The 20,576-nt window shown below is 42.2% G+C and overlaps 2 protein-coding genes across 8 annotated transcripts in view; both read right to left on the bottom strand.

Moving 5' to 3' along the window:
* The window catches only part of ANAPC4 (anaphase promoting complex subunit 4), a 42,425-nt gene extending 30,690 nt beyond the window's left edge, over positions 1 to 11,735 (bottom strand). The window contains exons 1-4 of one of the 2 annotated variants that reach the window (XM_055245892.2): positions 11,511 to 11,735; positions 11,300 to 11,438; positions 8,380 to 8,485; positions 5,468 to 5,600 (exon numbers count right to left, since the gene is read on the bottom strand). In XM_055245892.2, coding sequence (XP_055101867.1) covers positions 5,468 to 5,600; positions 8,380 to 8,485; positions 11,300 to 11,428 — 368 coding nt within the window. In that variant the 5' untranslated portion in view covers positions 11,429 to 11,438; positions 11,511 to 11,735. The remainder of the gene's footprint in view (positions 1 to 5,467; positions 5,601 to 8,379; positions 8,486 to 11,299; positions 11,439 to 11,510) is intronic. The other variant, XM_055245893.2, reaches the window with a different exon arrangement.
* A 7,085-nt stretch (positions 11,736 to 18,820) lies between these two features.
* Positions 18,821 to 20,576, bottom strand: part of ZCCHC4 (zinc finger CCHC-type containing 4) — a 56,744-nt gene continuing 54,988 nt past the window's right edge. For 4 of the 6 annotated variants that reach the window (XM_055245906.2, XM_063619766.1, XM_055245909.2 and 1 more), the window contains one exon: positions 18,821 to 19,844. In XM_055245906.2, coding sequence (XP_055101881.1) covers positions 19,709 to 19,844 — 136 coding nt within the window. In that variant the 3' untranslated portion in view covers positions 18,821 to 19,708. The remainder of the gene's footprint in view (positions 19,845 to 20,576) is intronic. The other 2 variants (XM_063619765.1, XM_055245907.2) reach the window with 1 other exon arrangement.

The raw sequence follows: 20,576 nt of genomic DNA, 5'->3' as shown, positions 1-20,576 counted from the left end.
GGAAAAAATAAAAGCATTATAAAAACACCAAAGATTTTACTTCTCTTACCATTAAAAATGCTAATTTTTAAAAAAGATAAGGCTGGGCGTGGTGGCTCACGTCCGTAATCCCAGCACCTTGGGAGGCCAAGGCGGGTGGATCACGAGGTCAGGAGATCGAGACCATCCTGGCTAACATGGTGAAACCCCGTCTCTACTAAAAATACAAAAAATTAGCCGGGCGTGGTGGTGGGCGCCTGTAGTCCCAGCTACTCGGGAGGCTGAGGCAGGAGAATGGCGTCAACCCGGGAGGCGGAGCTTGCAGTGAGCGGAGACTGTGCCACTGCACTCCAGTCAAGGTGACAGAGCAAGACTCCGTCTCAAAAAAAAGATACCCAGTTTTACAACATTATCAAGTAAATAGATGCCACAAATACTGTACAGTTGTAGTCAGTTTAACAGTCCCAAATGAGAAATTGAAAAGTAGGAATTTCTTTGTTAATTTAGGGGAACAAAAAACATCAGCCTGCACCCATTACATTTAGAGAAATGATATTAATAAACACTTTTCTTAGCATATGAAATGCATTCATATGTACTCAGATACTGAGAATTTATGATTTCTTAACTCTCATTTAAGAACTCACACTAAACATGACTACTAAGAGTAATTTTAAAGAACACTGCAATTACACTATCTTTTATTTATGAGACAGGGTCTCACCCAGGCCAGAGTGCAGTGGTGTGATCATGGTTCACTGCAGCCTGCACCTTCTGAGCTAAAGCCATCATCCTGCCCCAGCCTCCTGAGTAGCTGGGACTACAGGTGCAAGCCACCACACCCACCTAATATTTTTTATTTTTTTGTAGAGATGGGGGTCTCACTATGTTGCCCAGACTGGTCTGAAACTCCTGGTCTCAGGCAATCCTCCTGCCTCAGCCTCCCAAAGTGCTAGGATTATAGGCATGAACCACTATGCATGGCCTACTGTGTGATTTAATTATTGGTTCTATGATTTATATACACTTGTGGATTTGATAATCCAACAGGTATTTGAGACTACACCATGCCTTTTGAAATAGTCTTATTTGCCCCCTTTTCCTTCTCAATTCTAACTCCAAATAAGGTTGGAAATAAATGAGTGAGCAAGTAAAAAAGTGGTGATTTAGCAAGTATTTTTTCCTACTTTAACAAAAAGGAGCTGTCTTGAGAGACCCTGGAATCTCCACATAACATTTCTGAACTGTTAGTAGAAAGTATGTTGGGAATATACATAGCACATAACTGGGCTGGAATAGGAATTACATGATATGCTCTGACCCTCTAACCTTCTACAAATTCACATAACCATTTGTAATCCTTCATTATCTGATGATGGATTTATCACTCTGGTTTATCTACAGTGAATTTCAAACCCCAGGTCAAACCCTTGTCATCCAATTCTTTCAGGCTTCCCTTAGGAAAGCTGGCCATTAATATTCAGGATTTACAAATTCATTTGATATCAACTTAGTATAACTTAATTAGAAAGGAAAAGTTAATGGAAAGAAAATTATCATATTTCCCCAAAAAAGAAAAACAATTTTTGTTTCAGTATTAGCCAAACCCACTGATTCCTCCGGCCTTCTTCACTGCAACCCTGGTGTATTACTTGACTATACACCCTAAGGCAGAATTATTTTTATGAAACAAGGAAACTATCAGGACCATGGACAAAGAAAAAACCTGTCCAGCATTAGAACAGAATGCTAAACTTAGCACTTTTCATACTCTAAGAATACTTACTGAGACACAAAAAAAGTTCCAGACGATATAAATCATGAAATGGAAATTAATATATGTATTAATTAATAAAACTTTAAAATTATTGATTGGCAAATTGAGGTTGTTTTCCATTTCACCATTTATCTCGTCTGGAGCTTTGTTTTTTGTGCCTCAGTAACTCTTTTTGGAGTATGAAGTGACTAGAAAGAGGAGAAAACTCTTAGCTATTCAGGTTTACTGCTTCAACAAGAAAATACAGGCATATCTCCTTCAATTGTGCTTCCCTTCATCCTGCTTTCCAGATACTGCATTTTTCACAAATTAAAAGTTTGTGGCAACCCCGTGTCAAGCAAGTCTATCAGCCAAGCAAATCTATTGGAGTCCTTTTTCCAGCAGTCATGTGCTCACATTGTACTTCTGTGTCACATTTTGAAATATCTGCAATATTTGCAATATTACAATTTTTTTCATTATTATAATATTTGTTATGGTGATATGAGGTCAGTAATCTTTGATGTTACTATTGTAATTGTTTTGGGGGTGCCACAAACCATGGCCATATGAAATGGTGAGCTTCGCCTGGGTGTGGTGGCTCATGCCTGTAATCCCAGAGCTTTGGGAGGCCAAGGAGGGCAAATCACTTGAGAGGAGTTCGAGACCAGCCTGGCCAACATGGTGAAACCTTGTCTCTACTACAAATATAAAAATTAGCCGGGCATGGTGGCGCACACCTGTAATTCCAGTTACTCGGGAGGCTGAGGCAGGAGTATCACTTGAACACCGCAGGCAGAGGCTACAGTGAGCCGAGATTGCACCACTGCACTCTGGCCTGGGCGACACAATGATAACTGTGTCTCAAAAAATAAATAAATAAGGCCAGGCGCTGAGGCTTATGCCTGTAATCTCAGCACTTTGGGAGGCCAAAGCGGGCGGATTACCTGAGGTCGGGAGTTCAAGACCAGTCTGACCAACACGGAAAAACCCCATCTCTACTAAAAATACAAAATTAGCTGGGCGTGGTGGCGCATGCCTGTAATCCCAGCTACTCTCGAGGCTGAGGCAGGAGAATCACTTGAACCTGGGAGGTGGAGGTTGTGGTGAGCCAAGATGGCGCCACTGCACTCCAGCCTGGGCAATAAGAGCGAAACTCCATCTCAAAAATAAATAACAAATAAATAAAAATAAATTTTAAAAAATGGAGAAATGTGAGTGTCCTGACTGCTCTATTTACTGGCCATTCCTTCTCTCCCTTCTTTTGCACAGGCCTCCCTATTCCTTGAGACACAACGATATTGAAACCAGACCAGTTAATATCCCTACAATGACCTCTAAGTGTTCAACTGTCTCACTTTAAATCAAAAGCTAGAAATGATTAGGCTTAGAGAGGAAGGCATGTCAAAAACCAAGATTAGGCCAAAAGCTAGGCTTCTTTTGCCAGTCCTCCAAGTTGTGAATTCAAAGGAAAAGTTCTTAAAGGAAATTAAAAGTGCTACTCCAGTAAATACAAAAATAATAAAAACGTGAAACAGCCTTACTGCTGATATGGAGAAAGTGTTAGTGATCTGGACAGATGATCAAACCAGCCACAGCATTCTGTTAAGCCAAAGCCTAATCTAGAGTAAGGCCCCAACTCTCTTTAATTCTATGAAAGTGCTGAGAGGAAGCTGCAATAAGTTATACAGAACATCCAGCTAAATCACCGAAGAAAGTGGTTACACTCAACAACAGATTTTCAATGGAGAAGAACAGCCTTTTATTGGAAGATGCCATCGAGGATTTTCTATTTATTTATTAAAACATATATACATATAGATATATATCTATATGTATATATATGTATGTATTTTAAAGCCAGTGAAATATAGCACCATCTAGGACTTTCATAGCTAGAGAGGAGTCAATGCCTGGCTTCAAAGTTTCAAAGGATAAGCTGACTCTCTTGTTAGGGGTTAACATAGCTGGTAACTTTAAGTTGAATCCAAAACTCATTTACTGTTCTGAAAATCCTACAGCCCTTAACAATTATGCTAAATCTATCCCATCTGTGTTCTATAAATGGAATAACAAAGCCTAGATGACAGCATATCTGTTTACAGCATGGTTCACTAAATGTTTTAATCCACTGTTGAGGCTTACTGCTCTGAGAAAAGGTTCCTTTCAAAATATTACTGCTCATTCATGACTGGTCACCCAAGAGCTCTGACAGAGATATATAAGAATGTTGTTTTCATGCCTATTAACACAAAAATCCATTCTGCATCATATGGGTCAAACGGTAATTTCAACTGTCAAGTCTTTTTTTTTTTTTTTGAGACAGGTCACTCTGTCACCCAGGTTGGAGTGCAGTGGTCCAGTTACGGCTCACTGCGGCCTCAACCTCCTCAGGGTCAGGTGATCCTCCCACCTCAGCCTCCTGAGCAGGTGGGACTATAGCTACCATGCCTGGCTAATTTTTAAGATAGGGTTTCACCATGTTGCCCAGGCTCGTCTTGAACTCCTGAGCTCAAGTGATCTGCCCACCTTGGCCTCCCAAAGTGCTGGGATTACAGACATGAGCTGCCGTGCCTGGCCACCTTTCAAGTCTTGTTATTTCAGAAAAACATTTCATAAAGCTAGAGCTGACACAGATAGTGATCGCTCTGATGGATCTGGGCAAAGCAAACTGAAAACCTTCTAGAGAGGATTCACCACTCTGGATGTCATTAAGAACATTCATAATTCATGGGAAGAAGTCAAAATATCAACATTAACAGGAGTTTGGAAGAAGTTGATTCCAACCCTCATGGATGACTTTGAGGGGTTCAAGACTTCACTGGAGGAAGTAACTGCAGATCTGGTGGAAACAGCAGCAAGAGAACTAGAATTAGAAGTGGAGCCTGAAGATTGGACTGAACTGCTGCAATCTCATGACGAAACTTGAACGGATAAGGAGTTGCTTCTTAGGGATGAGCAAAGAAAGTGCTTTGCTGAGATGGAATTTAGTCCTGGTAAACATGCTATGAGCAATGTTGACATGACAAAGGATTTAGAATATTCCATAAACTTAGTTGATAAAGCAGCAGTAGAGTTGGAGAGAGCTGACTCTAATTTTGAAAGAAGTTCTACCTTGGGTAAAATGCTATCAAACAGCATCTCATGCTACAGAGAAATCTTTCTTGAAAGAAAGAGTCAACTGATGTGACAAATTCCACTGTTGTTGATGTTAAGAAATTGCCACAGCCACCTTAACCTTTGGCTGCCACCACCCTGATCAGTCAGCAGCTATCAGCACCAAGGCAAAATCCTCCACTTTCAGTGAGATCACAACTAAAAGCTCAGACGATCGTTAGCATTTTTTAGCAATAAAGTATATTTTAATTAAGTTACTTACTTAATTTTTTTAGACATGATGTCATTGCACATTTAAATGTACTATAGCATAGTATAAACATAACTTTTATATGCACTGAGAAACAAGAAATTCAAATGACTTGCTTTTATTGCAATGTTCAGTTTATTGCAGTGGTCTGGAACCAAGCCCACAGTATCCCTGAGGTATGCCTATAGATGTTTATCAGAAGGAAAAAAAATCTAAGAAAGCATTAAAAAATTTCATCTTGATAAACTGAAACCAAAATTTAAATGCAACGCACATACACTCAATACTCAGACACTCCTAAGTTTCCATTTCAAAAAATAAAAATCTCATGAATATCCTATGACTACATAAGTTTTTCTAATTACCTGCTTTCTACTGTCACTTCCATCCAATGCATACAGGAAACTGGAGCCTCCACAGAAAAAGAGTGTAAGCTCTCAGGTTTTTCTACATCACACAAAACAATTTTCTTGGTATCAGCAAGAGCAAAGGCCAAAACTAAAACAAGAAAAAACAATCAGAATAAATTAGTGTAACATTTGAGAAAAATAAATGGGTATTTCCCTTATTGCCCAGTTTTACTCTTTTAAGTGCATCTTCATCATGGCAATTTTTGACCTAAACATCCTTCAATATTTTAAAAACTAAAAAAAGAAATATTTGCATATGTTGTAGTTACATTATTATCTAAGCTTATTTTCAAGTGCTCAAACTTTATAGATCTAATACTTTCTCACGTATCACACTTAACATCTTACACATCAAAGTTTCCAGACTGAAACCCTGTTGTCAAGCAGAAAATACAAAAGAGGCTTCAACAAATAAACAATTATATCTTATCACATGTCTAAAAGGTAAGCAGTGATTCCATCTGCTTTGTTCTTGGAATGCTTTTTATTCCTCTTTTATGTTTCTAAACCATGGTGGGAAATGAGGCCATTAAACACACATAAATCTTCCTTTGAGTGTGGCTGAATTTTCTAGTATGGTTTCTCTACACAAGTCAGTATTTCTTCCTAATGTGCAATTTAAGAATTTAAGAATTTCCAAAAAGAGGGCAGTGAGTTTCACTGCATATCACCATCACATGCAACTTTGCCAGATGTGAACCAATCCCAGCCTTCTTTCTTAAAAACAATTTAAAACAAACTTGAAATGATCATTATCTAACAAAAAACATATTTTACTGTCCAAAAACATGAGACTTTTAAAAAATGAATAATACAACTACTTAAAAACATTTTAACGCACACTTTTGTGATTTATCTTTGACATTCCATGTTTTTGAATGATTTAGTGCAAGATCTCATAACTTTACTTATAAAAGTCCTCTAATCTTACACATATTCTACATATACTCCAAGCAAAATGACTACAGAATGAGCATAGAATGTTTAAGACATTCCCAGAAATTCCATTTTGGGAGTTAATCTAAGGAGCTACTGGCAAAGTTCTTCCCAGCATTCAGAATGTTTACACAGCATTGCTTATCAAAGCCAAAAACTGAAAACCATCTAAACAGCCACCAAAGGGGAACAGGCTTAGTAAATTACAATATATAAATATAGTGGGTTAGTACGCAATTAACATTAATGTGGTCAATCTATCCACACTGACATGGGAAAAAGTGAGTGGGGGGGAAAAAAAAGAAAAAGCTATACAACAAAATGGCATGCACCAAATAACCGTCTTTTGATAAAATTATATATAGATCTCTACATGTATGTATTTTATTGGGAAATATTGGAAAAGATGTTCACCAAAACAGAAACAACTGTCATCTCTAAGTGATCTGCTTTCAGGGACTTTTTTTTTTGAGATGGAGTCTCACTCTTGTAGCCCACACTGGAATGCAGTGGTGCGATATTGGCTCACTGCAAACTCCACCTCCCAGGTTCAAGCAATCCTCTGCCTCAGCCTCCCGAGAAGCTGGGATTACAGGTGCCTGCCACCACGCCTGGCTAATTTTTGTATTTTTAGTAGAGATGGGGTTTCACCATATTGGCCAGGCTGGTCTTGAACTCCTGACCTCATGATCCACCTACCTCGGCCTCCCAAAGTGCTGGGATTACAGGCGTGAGCCACCACGCCCTGCCTAGGGAATTGTTATGTACTTATTTATATTTATCTAGGGACAAAATTAAGCAATGAGGGCCAGGTGCAGTGGTTCACGCCTGTAATCCCCACACTGTGGTAGGCCAAGGTGGGCGAATCACTTGAGGCCAGGAGTTTGAGACCAGCCTGGCCAACACAGTGAAACCTTTTCTCTACCAAAAAACACAAAAATTAGCCAGGGATGAAGGTGCATGCCTGTAGTCTCAGTCACTCAGGAGGCTGAGGGAGAAGAATTGCTTGAACCCGGGAGGTGAAGGTTTCAGTGAGCCCAAGGTTGCAGTGAGCCGAGATCACACCACTGCACTGCACTCCAGCCTGGGCGACAGAGTGAGACACTGTCTGGGGGGAAAAAAAAAAAGGAATGAGGAGCACATATGTTACAAAAGCAATTCACTTTTTTTCTTAAAGTATCAATAAAATTTTTAAATACTTTATATCTACAGAAAAATTAAGCAAAGAACAACACATATTTTACAAAAACAATTCACTTTTTTCTTAAAGTACCAATGATACAAATGAACTTTAAGCTGTAGGGTTTACAGCATTTTACTGTGCTGATTGTATGTGTACAACAGTTCCAATACGGACTGTCATTGTAAAAACATTACATGGAAAAGGAGAGTTCAGTCACCAGAGCCATAATAGGCTTTAACATAAGAGGGTACCAGAAGAAAGATCACACACAGAAATGGAAGGTATGGGGTCAAAGCTGATAGTCCCCCAGGTGAGGCAAACACACGTGCACCAAGGGAATATGAGCCACACATTTCATGCTAAAATATATTATGAAAGAAAAAGGCCATGGTGGCTTTGAACTAACTCACTGGCGAGTGGCAAGTGGTGCTTGGGCCAAATAATACAGGACAAGATGACAGTGGAAAGAACAAAACCAAAACATTTTGTATATTCCATCAGATTTCACTTCAGAGTTATCTTTGCCGAGAAGCCAGATTTTATTTAAGAGATATCTTTGCCAAGAAACAAGATAGCAGAATTAATCTGAGTTCTATAAAAATATTTTAAGGCTTTTTTTTAAAAAAGTTCCCAAACTGACATTTATAATTCCAATGTATACTAAGAACAATAAATCCTTTCTGAAAATGGGCTTTACAGAATACTCTTTGTGAAAATAAAAACATATTTTTTGTAATATTATCATTACGTTTGCCGTCTGGTCTCCACGCCAGACACGTCACCTCCTTTCCTGTATTTTCATTTGGTGGAAAACTCCAAACTCGATGAAAACTTGCCAGTCGATGAAGTAAAACCTAAGACAAAGCAGATATAATGGCAAGAAATTAAAAATCCATTTCCAAAAATAAAATAAACCTAGATCCCTACTAAAAATTTTTTTAAATGACCATCTCTCATGTATACTTAGCTATCAGAAGAATAGAAAAAGACAACAGTGTCTGAATGAACACAAGGTATTTTAAAATAAATGGGTAAAACAAGGTCTAATCTAACCCTGTACCTAATCTTTTATGTCAACGGGAGACTTATCTTTTATAAAGAAGGCGGCTGTCCAAGGTGACAACCAAAAAAGAAATAAAAGAACACAAACACCACTAAAAAGGTAGCTAGCTGTAATACAGTCAAATTATACTAAGCTTGGAATTAGTCCACGTGGCACCTAGTTTCAGCTGTGTTACTCACTAGCCATGGATCTTAGACAAATCACTTAACCATTCTAATTCTCCATTTCCACATCAGTAAATTCCCACTTTGGAAGGTCAAAATGTTACCCAAGAGCTCTACGACTGCCCCTGTTGCAGCTTCTATACAACCACTGACAGTAAGGAAGAAAAGGCCTCATCACTGCACATGCTCCTCCAAGACCCCTCCCCATCTCCACACTCAGCTCAGTCACCACGACCCTGCCTTATCTCACAGCTCACAGCACCCTTCACTCCTGGTTACATCATCCCCTGGACTTGACCCTCTCTTTTCTGAAACCATTCCTGCCATTCCTTACTTCTGAAACTCTTCCTCTGTGCTTTCTGCAGCTCATGGTCAGGTGTCATCATGAAATTAATATCTTCATACTTTTCTCTGAAATGTGCCTCTCACCTGAGGACAATGCTTCCCTGCAGCCTTGCTAGGTGGTGACCATTTTGTATCCCACAGCGCCTGTACTGCTATTCTTGGGATAGGAGATGAAGTAGGTGTCTTCCTTGATGCTTGACCATTTCTTCTATTCTTGAAAATCTCCTAACTTTGAATCACATGCAATCAGACCATACCACCCGCTATCCATCTTAATTGCAGTCCTCTACAGACCTCTAGGCCATTCCCCTCATTCCTTGAAGATCTGGATACCTGGCTCGCTCATGCCTTCTAACAATACACTCATCCTTGTTTTTGGTGATTTCAAGAGCTATGATGTCCTGGCTTTTCAGCTCTCAATTACCTCTCCTCCAGTGATCACATCTTCTACTGCACTCAGCCACTCCCAGGGTCACACCTCCGGCCTGGTCATTACCAACAACTGCAGGGCCACCAAAATCTCCATTTCAAACTTCCCACTTTCCATCCACCACCCTTCTTTCCAGGTCATCTCTACAACACTCAACTCCAATTCTTTGACCTCACCGGGATACAGTCTATTGATTTTACCACCTATTCACTGTCCCTCTCCCCACACATGCCTTCACTTCCGTCCTTCATCAGGTTAGAACCCAAAGTTCAGAAACACAATTACCCCCCTTGCACATAACTTCAACTCTCTTTCATCTTTCTCTTTCTTTGTCATACTTGCAAAACGAAAATCCTGGTTAAACCCAACCATGCCTGCACCCACACAGCCAAACAGAAGAGAGAGAGACACATACAACCTAATTCAACCAGTGTCTCTCAAATAATAACACCGATCTCGTGTGGGTCTTAACACTGACGGGCAATCCTATTAGGTTTCCCAAGTCCACCTGCCTTGTTAGTTTTTTCATACCTCTTCTTTCTCCTCAAACTTCCAATATATTCTTCTCCATCTTCACCCATAGACAATGCCCTTGTTTCTTCCTTCACTGAGAAAATGGATGTAACAGTGCCCTCTATCACGCCTACCCATCTGGTTTTACGGATGTGCCTCCTGTCTACCTTCCCTCCTACTTCTGTGACTGTACCCAACCTGCTGCTCTCTAGAGCCACGACAGAGTTTCAAAGCATCCCGGCAGTGGAGGGAAACTAGCTAGATTCCATGGAGGGCCCTGAAAAATTAGACATCAATGCCCTGGCGACTGGATCATGGTAGATAACATGGTGCTGTAGTCTGCAGGGTGCTAAGATTTCCTTATCACCTAGTTTCCAAATTTGACTCTATACAACTCTCACATGGCCAGATAACTCTCAAGCCAGAGGCGGAAAGATGCACAGGTGAAGGTTTCCTTACAAAACGGCTGGCAGGTAGTAACTCTCAGCAGAAATTTGGGTACAACTGGTTTATACTCGATGAAGTTTTATGTGAACAAGAAATGCTGATAACACTCATGCACGTTCTGTCTGGAATCCAATGCATCCCTTCCCTGTCCAATTTAAAGGTATTTTTAGTGGAAGGTGGTTATCCAACCCGTAGTATAAAACGTGGACAAGAGAAGCCAGATTCTTAAATACATCCTGTGTGGCAGCTACATGCACGCACATTTGCAGGTTAAGTTTGACAATAACTCTTCCTTCTGCTATTAAAACGGTAAGCAAACTTAGGGCAGGGTCCCTGGATCTACCACTATGTCTAGCTCATGAGTGGCACGTCGTGGGCTTTTTTTAAAAGTTCATTTAACTAATAAACCAATGAGTGAAGAAGACTTGGGGAAGCAGGATTGCGTGACGGTGTTAAGCTGTGTGAAAACTGTTACTTTAGCCATAAAAGTACCGAAAATGGCACAGACATCACCTTTCGCATATATACTTAAAGTTTACTGCCGTCCTGGGAGGCAGGGGAGGGGTAGCAGGTGGCCAGCTATGTCTGCAGAAGGGGAAACTGAGGCGCCGGCCGCCTGTGGCCCGAATGAACAGGCTCGGGCTCGGTGTTCTTGGGCCCCCCGGGAGCAGACCCAGCACAGGCGGGCTCCCGCCGGCTCACTCACCTCGCCCGCTGTGTTGGCCAAGGCAATGAGATCCCGCTTGGGCGACCAGACCAGGAAAATAATCTCCTGCGGGAGCTGCTTCTCTCCCACCACCCGGAAGGACGGGAAACAGGTCGGAAAACGCAACATGGGGACGGCCCTGCAACGACACCCCAGTCAGAGGCCGGCAAGAGCCCCGGCTCTCCACGAGGAACCCCGACCGCGCCTGCACCTGCAAGAGTCCCCACCGGCCGACCAACACTGCCCCAGCGGCCTCTTCCCTCCCTCTGCCGGCCGCGCGCCACAGCCTCCAGGCCGCCCCGCCCCGGCGCTGTCGCGCGCTCCAGGCACTTCCGGCGTCGGGACTGCCTCGCGAGAGGAGGAGGCGGGGCGGGGCGCGCACCGGGCTTGGCGGGGCTGAGAGCCAGACGGGGCGGACAGGGACGGGGCGCGGTGGGCGGGGCAGGGAGCAGAGAGGGGCGGATCGAGGTGGGGGTAGGATGCGGCCCGTGGGCGGGGCAGGGAGCAGCGAGGGGGCGGAGCGAGGAAGGGCGGGGCACGTGGGCGGGGCAGGGAGCCCCGAGGGGCGCGGAGAGGAAGGGAGCCGCGCGCCGGACCCAGGTGCTGGTGGGACCGCTAGGCGCCGGGACCCGGAAGGGCCCGAGAAGGGCGGGGCGGACCCCTGCGGCCGCACGAAGGTCTTTTGGGAACGCGTGTGTGCACGTGTGTGGGCATGCTTGCACACCTTTCCTGTTTTCCCGGAAATTCGCTGCTGTGGGCAAAGGGACGGTAGGGGTTTATGGGGTAGGCTTCAGCGACAACGGGGAGATGAAAAAGAATATGAACTTTAGGTCCTGATCAGCTGGAGTCTCCTCTGACAGTTACTAAGCAAGTAGTTCTCATGTCAGACCTGGTGGGTCAGTATAGAATTTTAAAAGTCCCCCTGTCCAAGCAGCACCCCAAACCAATTAGAAGAAAATTAACCCTGGATGGGCCCAGTATTTACTAAAACTCTTCGGGTGATTCCAATTTGAAGAGGGAAGAGGCGCCTGCCCTAAAACCTCCCTAACAGGCAAATAATACTGTGACACCTCATCCCATTTAACCCTCACAACTTATTGGTAGTTGCAGCCCCGTCATAACGAATAAAGGGTGTGGGCTCAGGGCCGGGCGCGGTGGCTCACGCCTGTAATCCCAGCACTTTGGGAGGCCGTGGCCGACGTATCACGAGGACAGGAGATCGAGACCATCCTGGCTAACACGGTGAAACCCCGTCTCTACTAAAAAATACAAAAACTTAGCCGGGCGTGGTGGCGGGCGCCTGTGGTCCCAGCTACTCGAGAGGCTGAGGCAGGAGAATGGCGTGAACCCAGGAGGCGGAGCTTGCAGTGAGGCGGAGCTTGCAGTGAGGCGGAGCTTGCAGTGAGGCGGAGCTTGCAGTGAGCCGAGATTGCGCCACTGCACTCCAGCCTGGGCAACAGAGCCAGACTCCGTCTCAAAAAAATAAAAAATAAAAAAAGAGTGTGGGCTCACACACGATTTCTTCTATAGGTACTTGGGCATTTACTATGTGGAGGAACTGAGGCTACAGCAATGCATGGGACGGGAACTCTGCCCAGAAGCTCACAGGCCAGCCTGGCAGACTTGTAAATCAGAACTCATCTGATGTTGCTTTATGTAGGACACATTTAAATGAGTCAACCTGTTGACAGTTCCCACACAGCTATGACCTCCCTAAGAGAATGTGACAGTGTCATCATAGGGTTCTTAAACTTAAAACTTATGGTAGAAAGCCATCTAATTTTTACTACCTTTCACTTATTCAAAGAAGAAAGAGACCGCAGGACCTTTAACTTTCAGCAGGCCCCATCTTCTTGACCTCTGTCTGGATCTAGCCCCTGGGAAGTAGATGACGGAGGGAGACAAATTCATTCAGCATCAAGTAACTATTTTGTGCCAAGTACTGTTCTTAACCCTTGACTTTATACCTACCCTGCTTCCTGTCAGGGGCTTTGCAACCCTTGCCTTTGCCACAGACAACTTAGCAAGTGCCCCCAACTCTTCCAGAATCAACATTCCTAAGGTAAAAATGCATTTGCCTTTGTTTTTCACAAAATGCATTTTCAGGTGTTAAGTGTTTTGGGGCAGTTATAATGGATCACCTGGTGGGGGTCCAGTATCTACGCACTTAACATTCTTACGGAAATTGAATGTCCATTTTCCTGGAACTTACCTGAATACAAACACCCATACAGCACGTGAAAATCACTGTTCCCAGAGGCATAAACACCGTGCTGCAAAGGACAGAGTATAACCACCTGCACATTAAGTCTTCACAGAATATAAATTTTCTAAGCCTTACAGCAAAGGAAACAGCATAGGTGTGGAGTTCCAGATGTGGGCAGGAAACAGCAGAGTTTTATGCTGCTATAGACCAGGGGTGTCCAATCTTTTGTCTTCCCACATTAGAAGAACTGTCTTGGGCCACACATTAAATACATTAACACTAATGACAGCTGATGAGCTAAAAAAAAAAAATCACAAAAAAGTTCTCACAATGTTTTAAGAAAGTTTATGAATTTGTGTTGGGCTGCATTCAAAGCCCTCATGGGCCTCAGGCTGCGAGTTAGACAAGCTTGCTATAGACCCTCATGTGTGTTGGTAGGCAGTAGGGGGCAGGAATTGGTCTTGGAAATGATCCAAAATAGCTGTAAGACAAGAAATATTAACACATCGTGTTTCCAGCCTTTTCTTTTTCCCACTGCCCCATAAAGATTTTAGCTTTACCTACTCTGTTTTTTTGCCTCCCTCATCCTTAGAAAAATACTGCAGAATAAAGAGAAAAAGGGAAGAAGGCTCAGGGATCAGGTATCAGTGCTTTTTAAGGAGGCAAGGGCAGGAGAAATAAATTTTACTTAAGCATGTTCATTATAAGGTTATTTATGAAAGTGAAAAAATGCAAACAACCTAGATATCCCATCATAGATTTTTAAAAAATATATCTATCCTGAAGAATACTATGCAGACATAAATCGATGTTCACAATATACTTATGAAAAAGCATGGGTCATAAAACAGTATGTACTTAAAATTCCATTTTCTTGAAGGAAATTTTTGCATGTGTCTGTAAACCTATTTATGCAAGAACCTATCTTTGGAAGAGTAGACAGGGAAGTTATAATAGTGATTATCTCTGGGTGGTAGGGTTAGAGATGCTTTTATTTTTCCTTGATTTACCTGGCTCATGTATTAACTGTAAAGTTAACAGGCAGCAACCTTTGTTTTCCTCTGGTTTTTTTGTTTGAGACAGTCTCGCTCTTGTAGCCCAGGCTGGAGTGCAATGGCGTGAGCTTGGCTCACTGCAACCTCTGCCTCCCGGGTTCAAGTGATTCTCCTGCCCCGGGTAGCTGGGATTACAGGCACCCGCCACCATGCCCAGCTAATTTTTTGTATTTTTAGTAGAAACGGGGGTTTCACCATGTTGGCCAGGCTGGTCTCGAACTCCTGACCTCAGGTGATCCACCCCCCCCCCCACCCTTGGCCTCTCAAAGTGCTGGGATTACAGGTGTGAGCCACCGCACCTGGCCTGTCTTCTTTAAGCATGTGGAATGTTTGGGCTGACTTCCTCTAGTGTTCTCCCACTCCTCCTCTCCACACTTGCAGATGAAGAAACTGACCCATCTATTCAGGCCTACCATCTTAGAGATCACCAGCTGTTTCACCTCTTCTAGTATCCAGTGGTATCAAGCAGCTAAACCAGGGATCTTGTAACTAATTGTTCCGCCAAAGACAACTGGGATAAAACTCAGCCTCTCAGAGCTCTGAGATCTTGTTGCTCAATGTTGGTGCTATTAAAAGCCTCATCTTGCTGAGTTAACATTTATACTAAATTGCCTGAAATCAAATAGCAGAGATCTTATCTTTATTTTATTGCAATGACCTTCTTAGTTGACCCTCAATTTCAACCCAGGTCCTCATGGTCCAATTAAAATCACATCAAATAAGTAAAACTGGATTTTCCTTTAGATTTGTGGAAGCTGTCCTACCTAGAGAGCTTGAAGTGTATCTGCTTCTTACATAGCATAGTTAGGGTGTGAGGCATAAAGCGGTATATTAAATGGCATTTCCATTCACTCAGTTGGTATTTATGAGCACCTACTACCTAGAGGGTGAAGAAATGTGTTAGCCTGGCTGCCTGCTTCCCTTTACCTGAGGTCACAGGTGATGCGGCTGGTGATGCGGCTGGCAAATCACCGTAGAACAGGCACGTGCCTAGTAAGCAAACACAATGATGTCCACAGGCACTGCCATCAATGAGCTTCTAATCTGTACAGGGCTAAACAAGTATATAAAGTCATTCTTATACAGGGCATGATTTAAGTACCATAAAAGAAATATAAAAACAACACACAGACACACACATTTTTATTTCTCTGTCAACAGATGTACTGCTCCAGTGGAGAGATCAACAGGGACACTGTGAAGGCAGTGGCAGCCAACCAGGACCCTTTGTAGGTTGTGATTTTATATTTCAAGATTAGTCAAACTTCTCCCAGATGCCTAGTATTTTGCCGATTACTTTGAAGGGGTCTTGCAGATAAAGCTGACAGAAGAGAGAAAGAGATCCCCCCCTATTGTTCTATATTGTTTTATGCTCAGTACCTGTTTTAAGAAGAAACAAGGAAGCAAAACCAAAGGCAGGCAGCCGGGTGCCAGGTACCAGACCCAAAACCAGGCCTGGGCCTGCCTGACCTTAGCCTGATAGTTAAAATTCACCCCACGACCTAGCAACCGATGTTATCCGTAGATTCCAGACATTGTATGGAAGGACATTGTGAAACTTCTCGTTCTGTTCTGTTTCACTCTGATTACCGGTGCACGCAGCCCCTGTCACATACCCCCTGGATTGCTCTATCGATCATGGCTTTGTCATGTAAAATCTTTAGTGTTGTGAGCCCTTAAAAGGGACAGAAATTGTGCACTCAGCAAACTCGGATTTTAAGACACTAGACTGCCGATGCTTCCAACTGATTAAAAGCTACTTCCTTCACTATCTCGGTGTCTGTGGGGTTTTGTCCATGGCTTGTCCTGCTACAAGGCTACTAATCTTCTTCACACAGCACATCCCCACATTTAAAACTTCAATGTTAGGGTGGTCCTCATATTGACTCTAAGTCCCTCCTAATACAAATCTGTTTCCTTTTTCAGTCCCTAGAAGAAACATAATAGAGTGGGTCCAGACCGTATTTCAGGCATGCCTACCACTTCAAAGCCTCTAGAAAATTCCATTCTTACATCAAATTTTTATTGAGCACCAAAAAGGCACAAGATACACAAGAGCAGATGAAATGGGTGCTGACATTAAGAGACCTAAATCCTTGAGGGAAATAAAATCTGTAAAAATAATCACAGAATAATATGTGAAAGGCCTTAAATGTGGTATCGAACGTCAAGGGGCCAAAGAAGGTTTCAGTATCAGGGACTTGTGGAAGATTCCCAAAAGAGAACGGAGTGGCCACATGGAGGGACATATTCCAAGCAGAAAGAACAGTATCAGATGAAAAGAATGGGGAATATGGAGTAATAAACTCATCTAGGTACTGGACTAACGTAGGAAAAAACATGAAATCCGGCCTACAAAAAGACTGTTTCTCATTAAGTTTCATGATATAAGAAGAAGAATGAAATTTAGCTGTATTTATTAAAAGTGTCCTTTTAAAAAGCTTAGAAAATGTTATCTGTCAAATTTCAGGGATTTTCTTCTATTGCTATTTTGAGAAGGTATCTTAATGTTCAGATGTTCAGATTTCTATTAAGAATAAATGACCTCATCCCGCTTCACATTCTACCTCCCAGAGACACATTTTTACAGCCTACCAGTTAGTTTATTCTCTGAAAAAGGAATAGAGATTAAGTCCTTAAAATTAGTATTAATTGAATGTAAGTGTAAAATCGCCAAATTTCCTATTTTTAACTTTCTAAGACAGTAATAAAGTTTTAAAGTACATTATTCCTGGCTGGGTGTGGTGGCTCACGTCTGTAATCTCAGCACTTTGGGAAGCTGAGGCGGGCAGATCACCTGAGATGAGGAGTTCGAGACTCGCCTGGCCAACATGGCGAAACCCAGTCTCTACAAAAAATACAAAAATTAGCCAGGTGTGGTGGCACACACCCGTAATCCCAGCTACTCGGGAGGCTGAGGCACGAGAATCACTTGAACCTGGGAGGCAGAGGTTGCAGTGAGCCGAGATCCCGCCACTGCATTCCAGCCTGTCCAACAGAGCAAGACTCGGTCTCAAAATAAATAAGTACATTATTCCTGATTATAACTATTTCCTCAATTCTAAGATTTTTTTGCATTTCAGTATTTCTGAAATCAGATAATCTAAAAATTAATGAAGTATTACTTCTCTTCTCCCCCTGAAAAGCTATGATAAAATCAATGTTGTATTTTATAATTGATGGTATCTTAAAATTAAGGCAATATAGTGATGAGAATAACTGTTGGCCTTCAGAACCCAATTTTTCAGTAGTCATAGTCCCTCAGGTGTCTTCGTTTCAGAGGAGATTTCAACAGATTTTATCATGGAATGGTGAGCACCATAAAGTCAGGCAATGTCCCTATCCTTGCTTGAATCAGAGAGGGGAACTCTCACAATGGTTTTACAAACTTCATTCTCACCCAGTCACCTCCAAATGTGCCCCTCCTATCATAGCCCTCCATGTAACAAAGGGGAGAAGAGCTTTCTGATGCTTATGAAGTCCAGGGGTATAACTCATCTTTTGATGTCAACTGATGTACACCACTGCCACACTCATCTGGGCCACACTTGAGCATTCTACACCAGGCATCAGTCCTAACTTACCTGGAATTTAAATACCAGATAGAGTGCAGTTCCTCCACCCTTACTTACAGGGCTCTGCCTAACCCCAAACAAAGATGCCTTCAAATCTGCTCTACAGCAGTTGTTTGGAAACAAGAGAAAAGTCATTATGCAAATATAAGTCATTCAAAACAATTCAGTCTTAAGGAGACAATAACTAGCAGAGAAATGGGGAGATGGACTGTTTGTTCTGGGAGTTCAAATTACTGCCTTCAATGCTTTGTTATCGGGCCAAAAGATAATTACCATTAGACCCAGTAACAATCTTCATTGTTAATCTAACACACCAATGACAGAGGAGAACTGAGAGCCAAGCACTTGGGTCTCATTTAATTTAATCACAAAACAAACCTCAGGTATAGCTGTTATTCTCCCCATTATAATAATGATAATAATGAAGAAACCAGGGCTTTTAGAGAGAGAATGACCTGGCCAAGATCATACAGCCAGGAAATGTTAAGGGTAGGAATGAGTTTAGTTTGGGAGTTTAATTACCAAACTATCCTGGCTTCTGCTACGAACTACTTTTACAAAGACAGAAACTTACGGCATAGGTTAAAACACACTGGAATGACAGAGCAAGTCGTAGTTCTAAACATCTCACTCATTCAACAAGCATTTAAGTGATTCTAGACCATCAGAGGACAACTGCAAAAAGTACTTGGAGAATAAATATTTAATAATAATGTAATTATAATTACAATCTGTATATCTAAACAGTGCCTTTGTAAAAACTCTTTCCATCATCTCCAAATTCAGTCTAAAAATAATTGTACACTGTACTTTTCTTTTCAAGTGGGGTTTAAACTATTGTTTCATATTTAACATAAAATATTTTCCTATTTAAATTAACATACTTTTATGTTCAAGGTAAACAAACTGCATAGGTTTTCACTTTCATTTTCTTCTGACATCTTCGGCAAAAGAATGCTGTCTGCCCATTTTTTGGATAAAAGAGGCTAGAATAATGTAACCGGAGCTGGGTGAGATGGCTCATGCCTGTAATCCCAGCACTTTGGGAGGCCAAGGCCGGCAGCTCACTTGAGGCCAGGAGTTCGAGACCAGCCTGGCCAACATGGTGAAACCCCATCTCTACTAAAAATATAAAAATTAGCCAGTCATGGTGGCGTGTGCCTGTAATTCCAGCTACTCAGGAGGCTAAGGCAGGAGAATTGCTTGAACTCGGGAGGCAGAGGTTGCAGTGAGCTGAGGTCGTGCCATTGCACTCTGGCCTGGGAGACAGAGCAAGACTCCATCTCAAAAAAAATAAATAAATAAAAATAGAACAATGTGACTGGGAGAGACTTAAAGTGAGGAAAAATGAATGCTGAAAGAACTAGTAAACTGGCTGAAGATGGAACAACTCCCCAAGTCTCCAGAGAGGCAGATAAGGGACTGTAAGCCAGCAAATGCCACCTGCCTGTTATCTAGCTCAGAAAGGTGCACACCTCTGGAAGCAGCTGAATTTAAGTCCAGTGTGGCACTTTCAGAAAATGGCATCAAAGGTTGGACCATAAATCTTTCTTATTCTGCAGTCACTGGACATTTAAGAGCCAAGATATTGATGGGCTCTTTCCCTCCTTTTCTTTCTCCTTGTAGCAGATGTATGATTCATGGATTGTCCTTTTGTGGTCTCCATTTTCATCTTATTACTTTTTCTTTGCTTCTGCTTTCTGACAGCTCTGGAAAACAAGGTGCTAAATTATTTCACAGAATGAGCACAGTGAATTATGTAATTATGTTGAAGTTTAATTAACTAGCTAACCAAATAAGAAAATAGAAGAAGGGAAAGAATCTACTGTATTGCAAGCATAAATCCTCAGTCTCCTAACCATAACAACAAGGAAAGAGTCAGAGGCCTGACCAAGCAAAATGTCTGAGAAAAAAAAATTCTTTAAAAGATGGTTACTTTGGATTCAGAACAAGCTGTCCGGGGCAAACACACCACAGAGGTAAACACAAAGCCAGTGAGATTGGACTTTTTAAAAAAGTTTTTTGTACATCTGTATTGCTCAACTCAGCACTTCAATCTCCAAATTCTTGAATTCTGTTTTTTTTTTTGGAGAGGAGCTGATACATGGGGCAGGAAGCAGAGATAGAAAAATGAAACGGCACAATGGAAAAAACTGAGAAGCCTCGAAAGGGCCTGTTTCCTAAGTCCTACAGATTTTCCTTTCCTCAGCGGATGTAAAAGTCCTGACAAGTGCCACGCAGGGTTATCAGCATTTTGTGGTCCTTATCTTGAAGATTAGCTTCAAAATAAACAAGCTGGAACTCACCCTCTAAAAACACTGAACCAAACCAGACAAAACAGATTTTTTGTTTCTGGTGTTCTCCACACTAAGTTACAGGCGACCTGTGGCTGAGAAAATTACTGGCCCATCCATTCACTTCTCCAGGCTAGCAGAATCATG

Source organism: Symphalangus syndactylus, chromosome 16 (assembly GCF_028878055.3).
Source record: "Symphalangus syndactylus isolate Jambi chromosome 16, NHGRI_mSymSyn1-v2.1_pri, whole genome shotgun sequence".
NCBI lineage: Eukaryota > Metazoa > Chordata > Mammalia > Primates > Hylobatidae > Symphalangus > Symphalangus syndactylus.
Note: the sequence above shows the minus strand (reverse complement) of the source record. Positions and strands in the feature narration are given on the sequence as shown.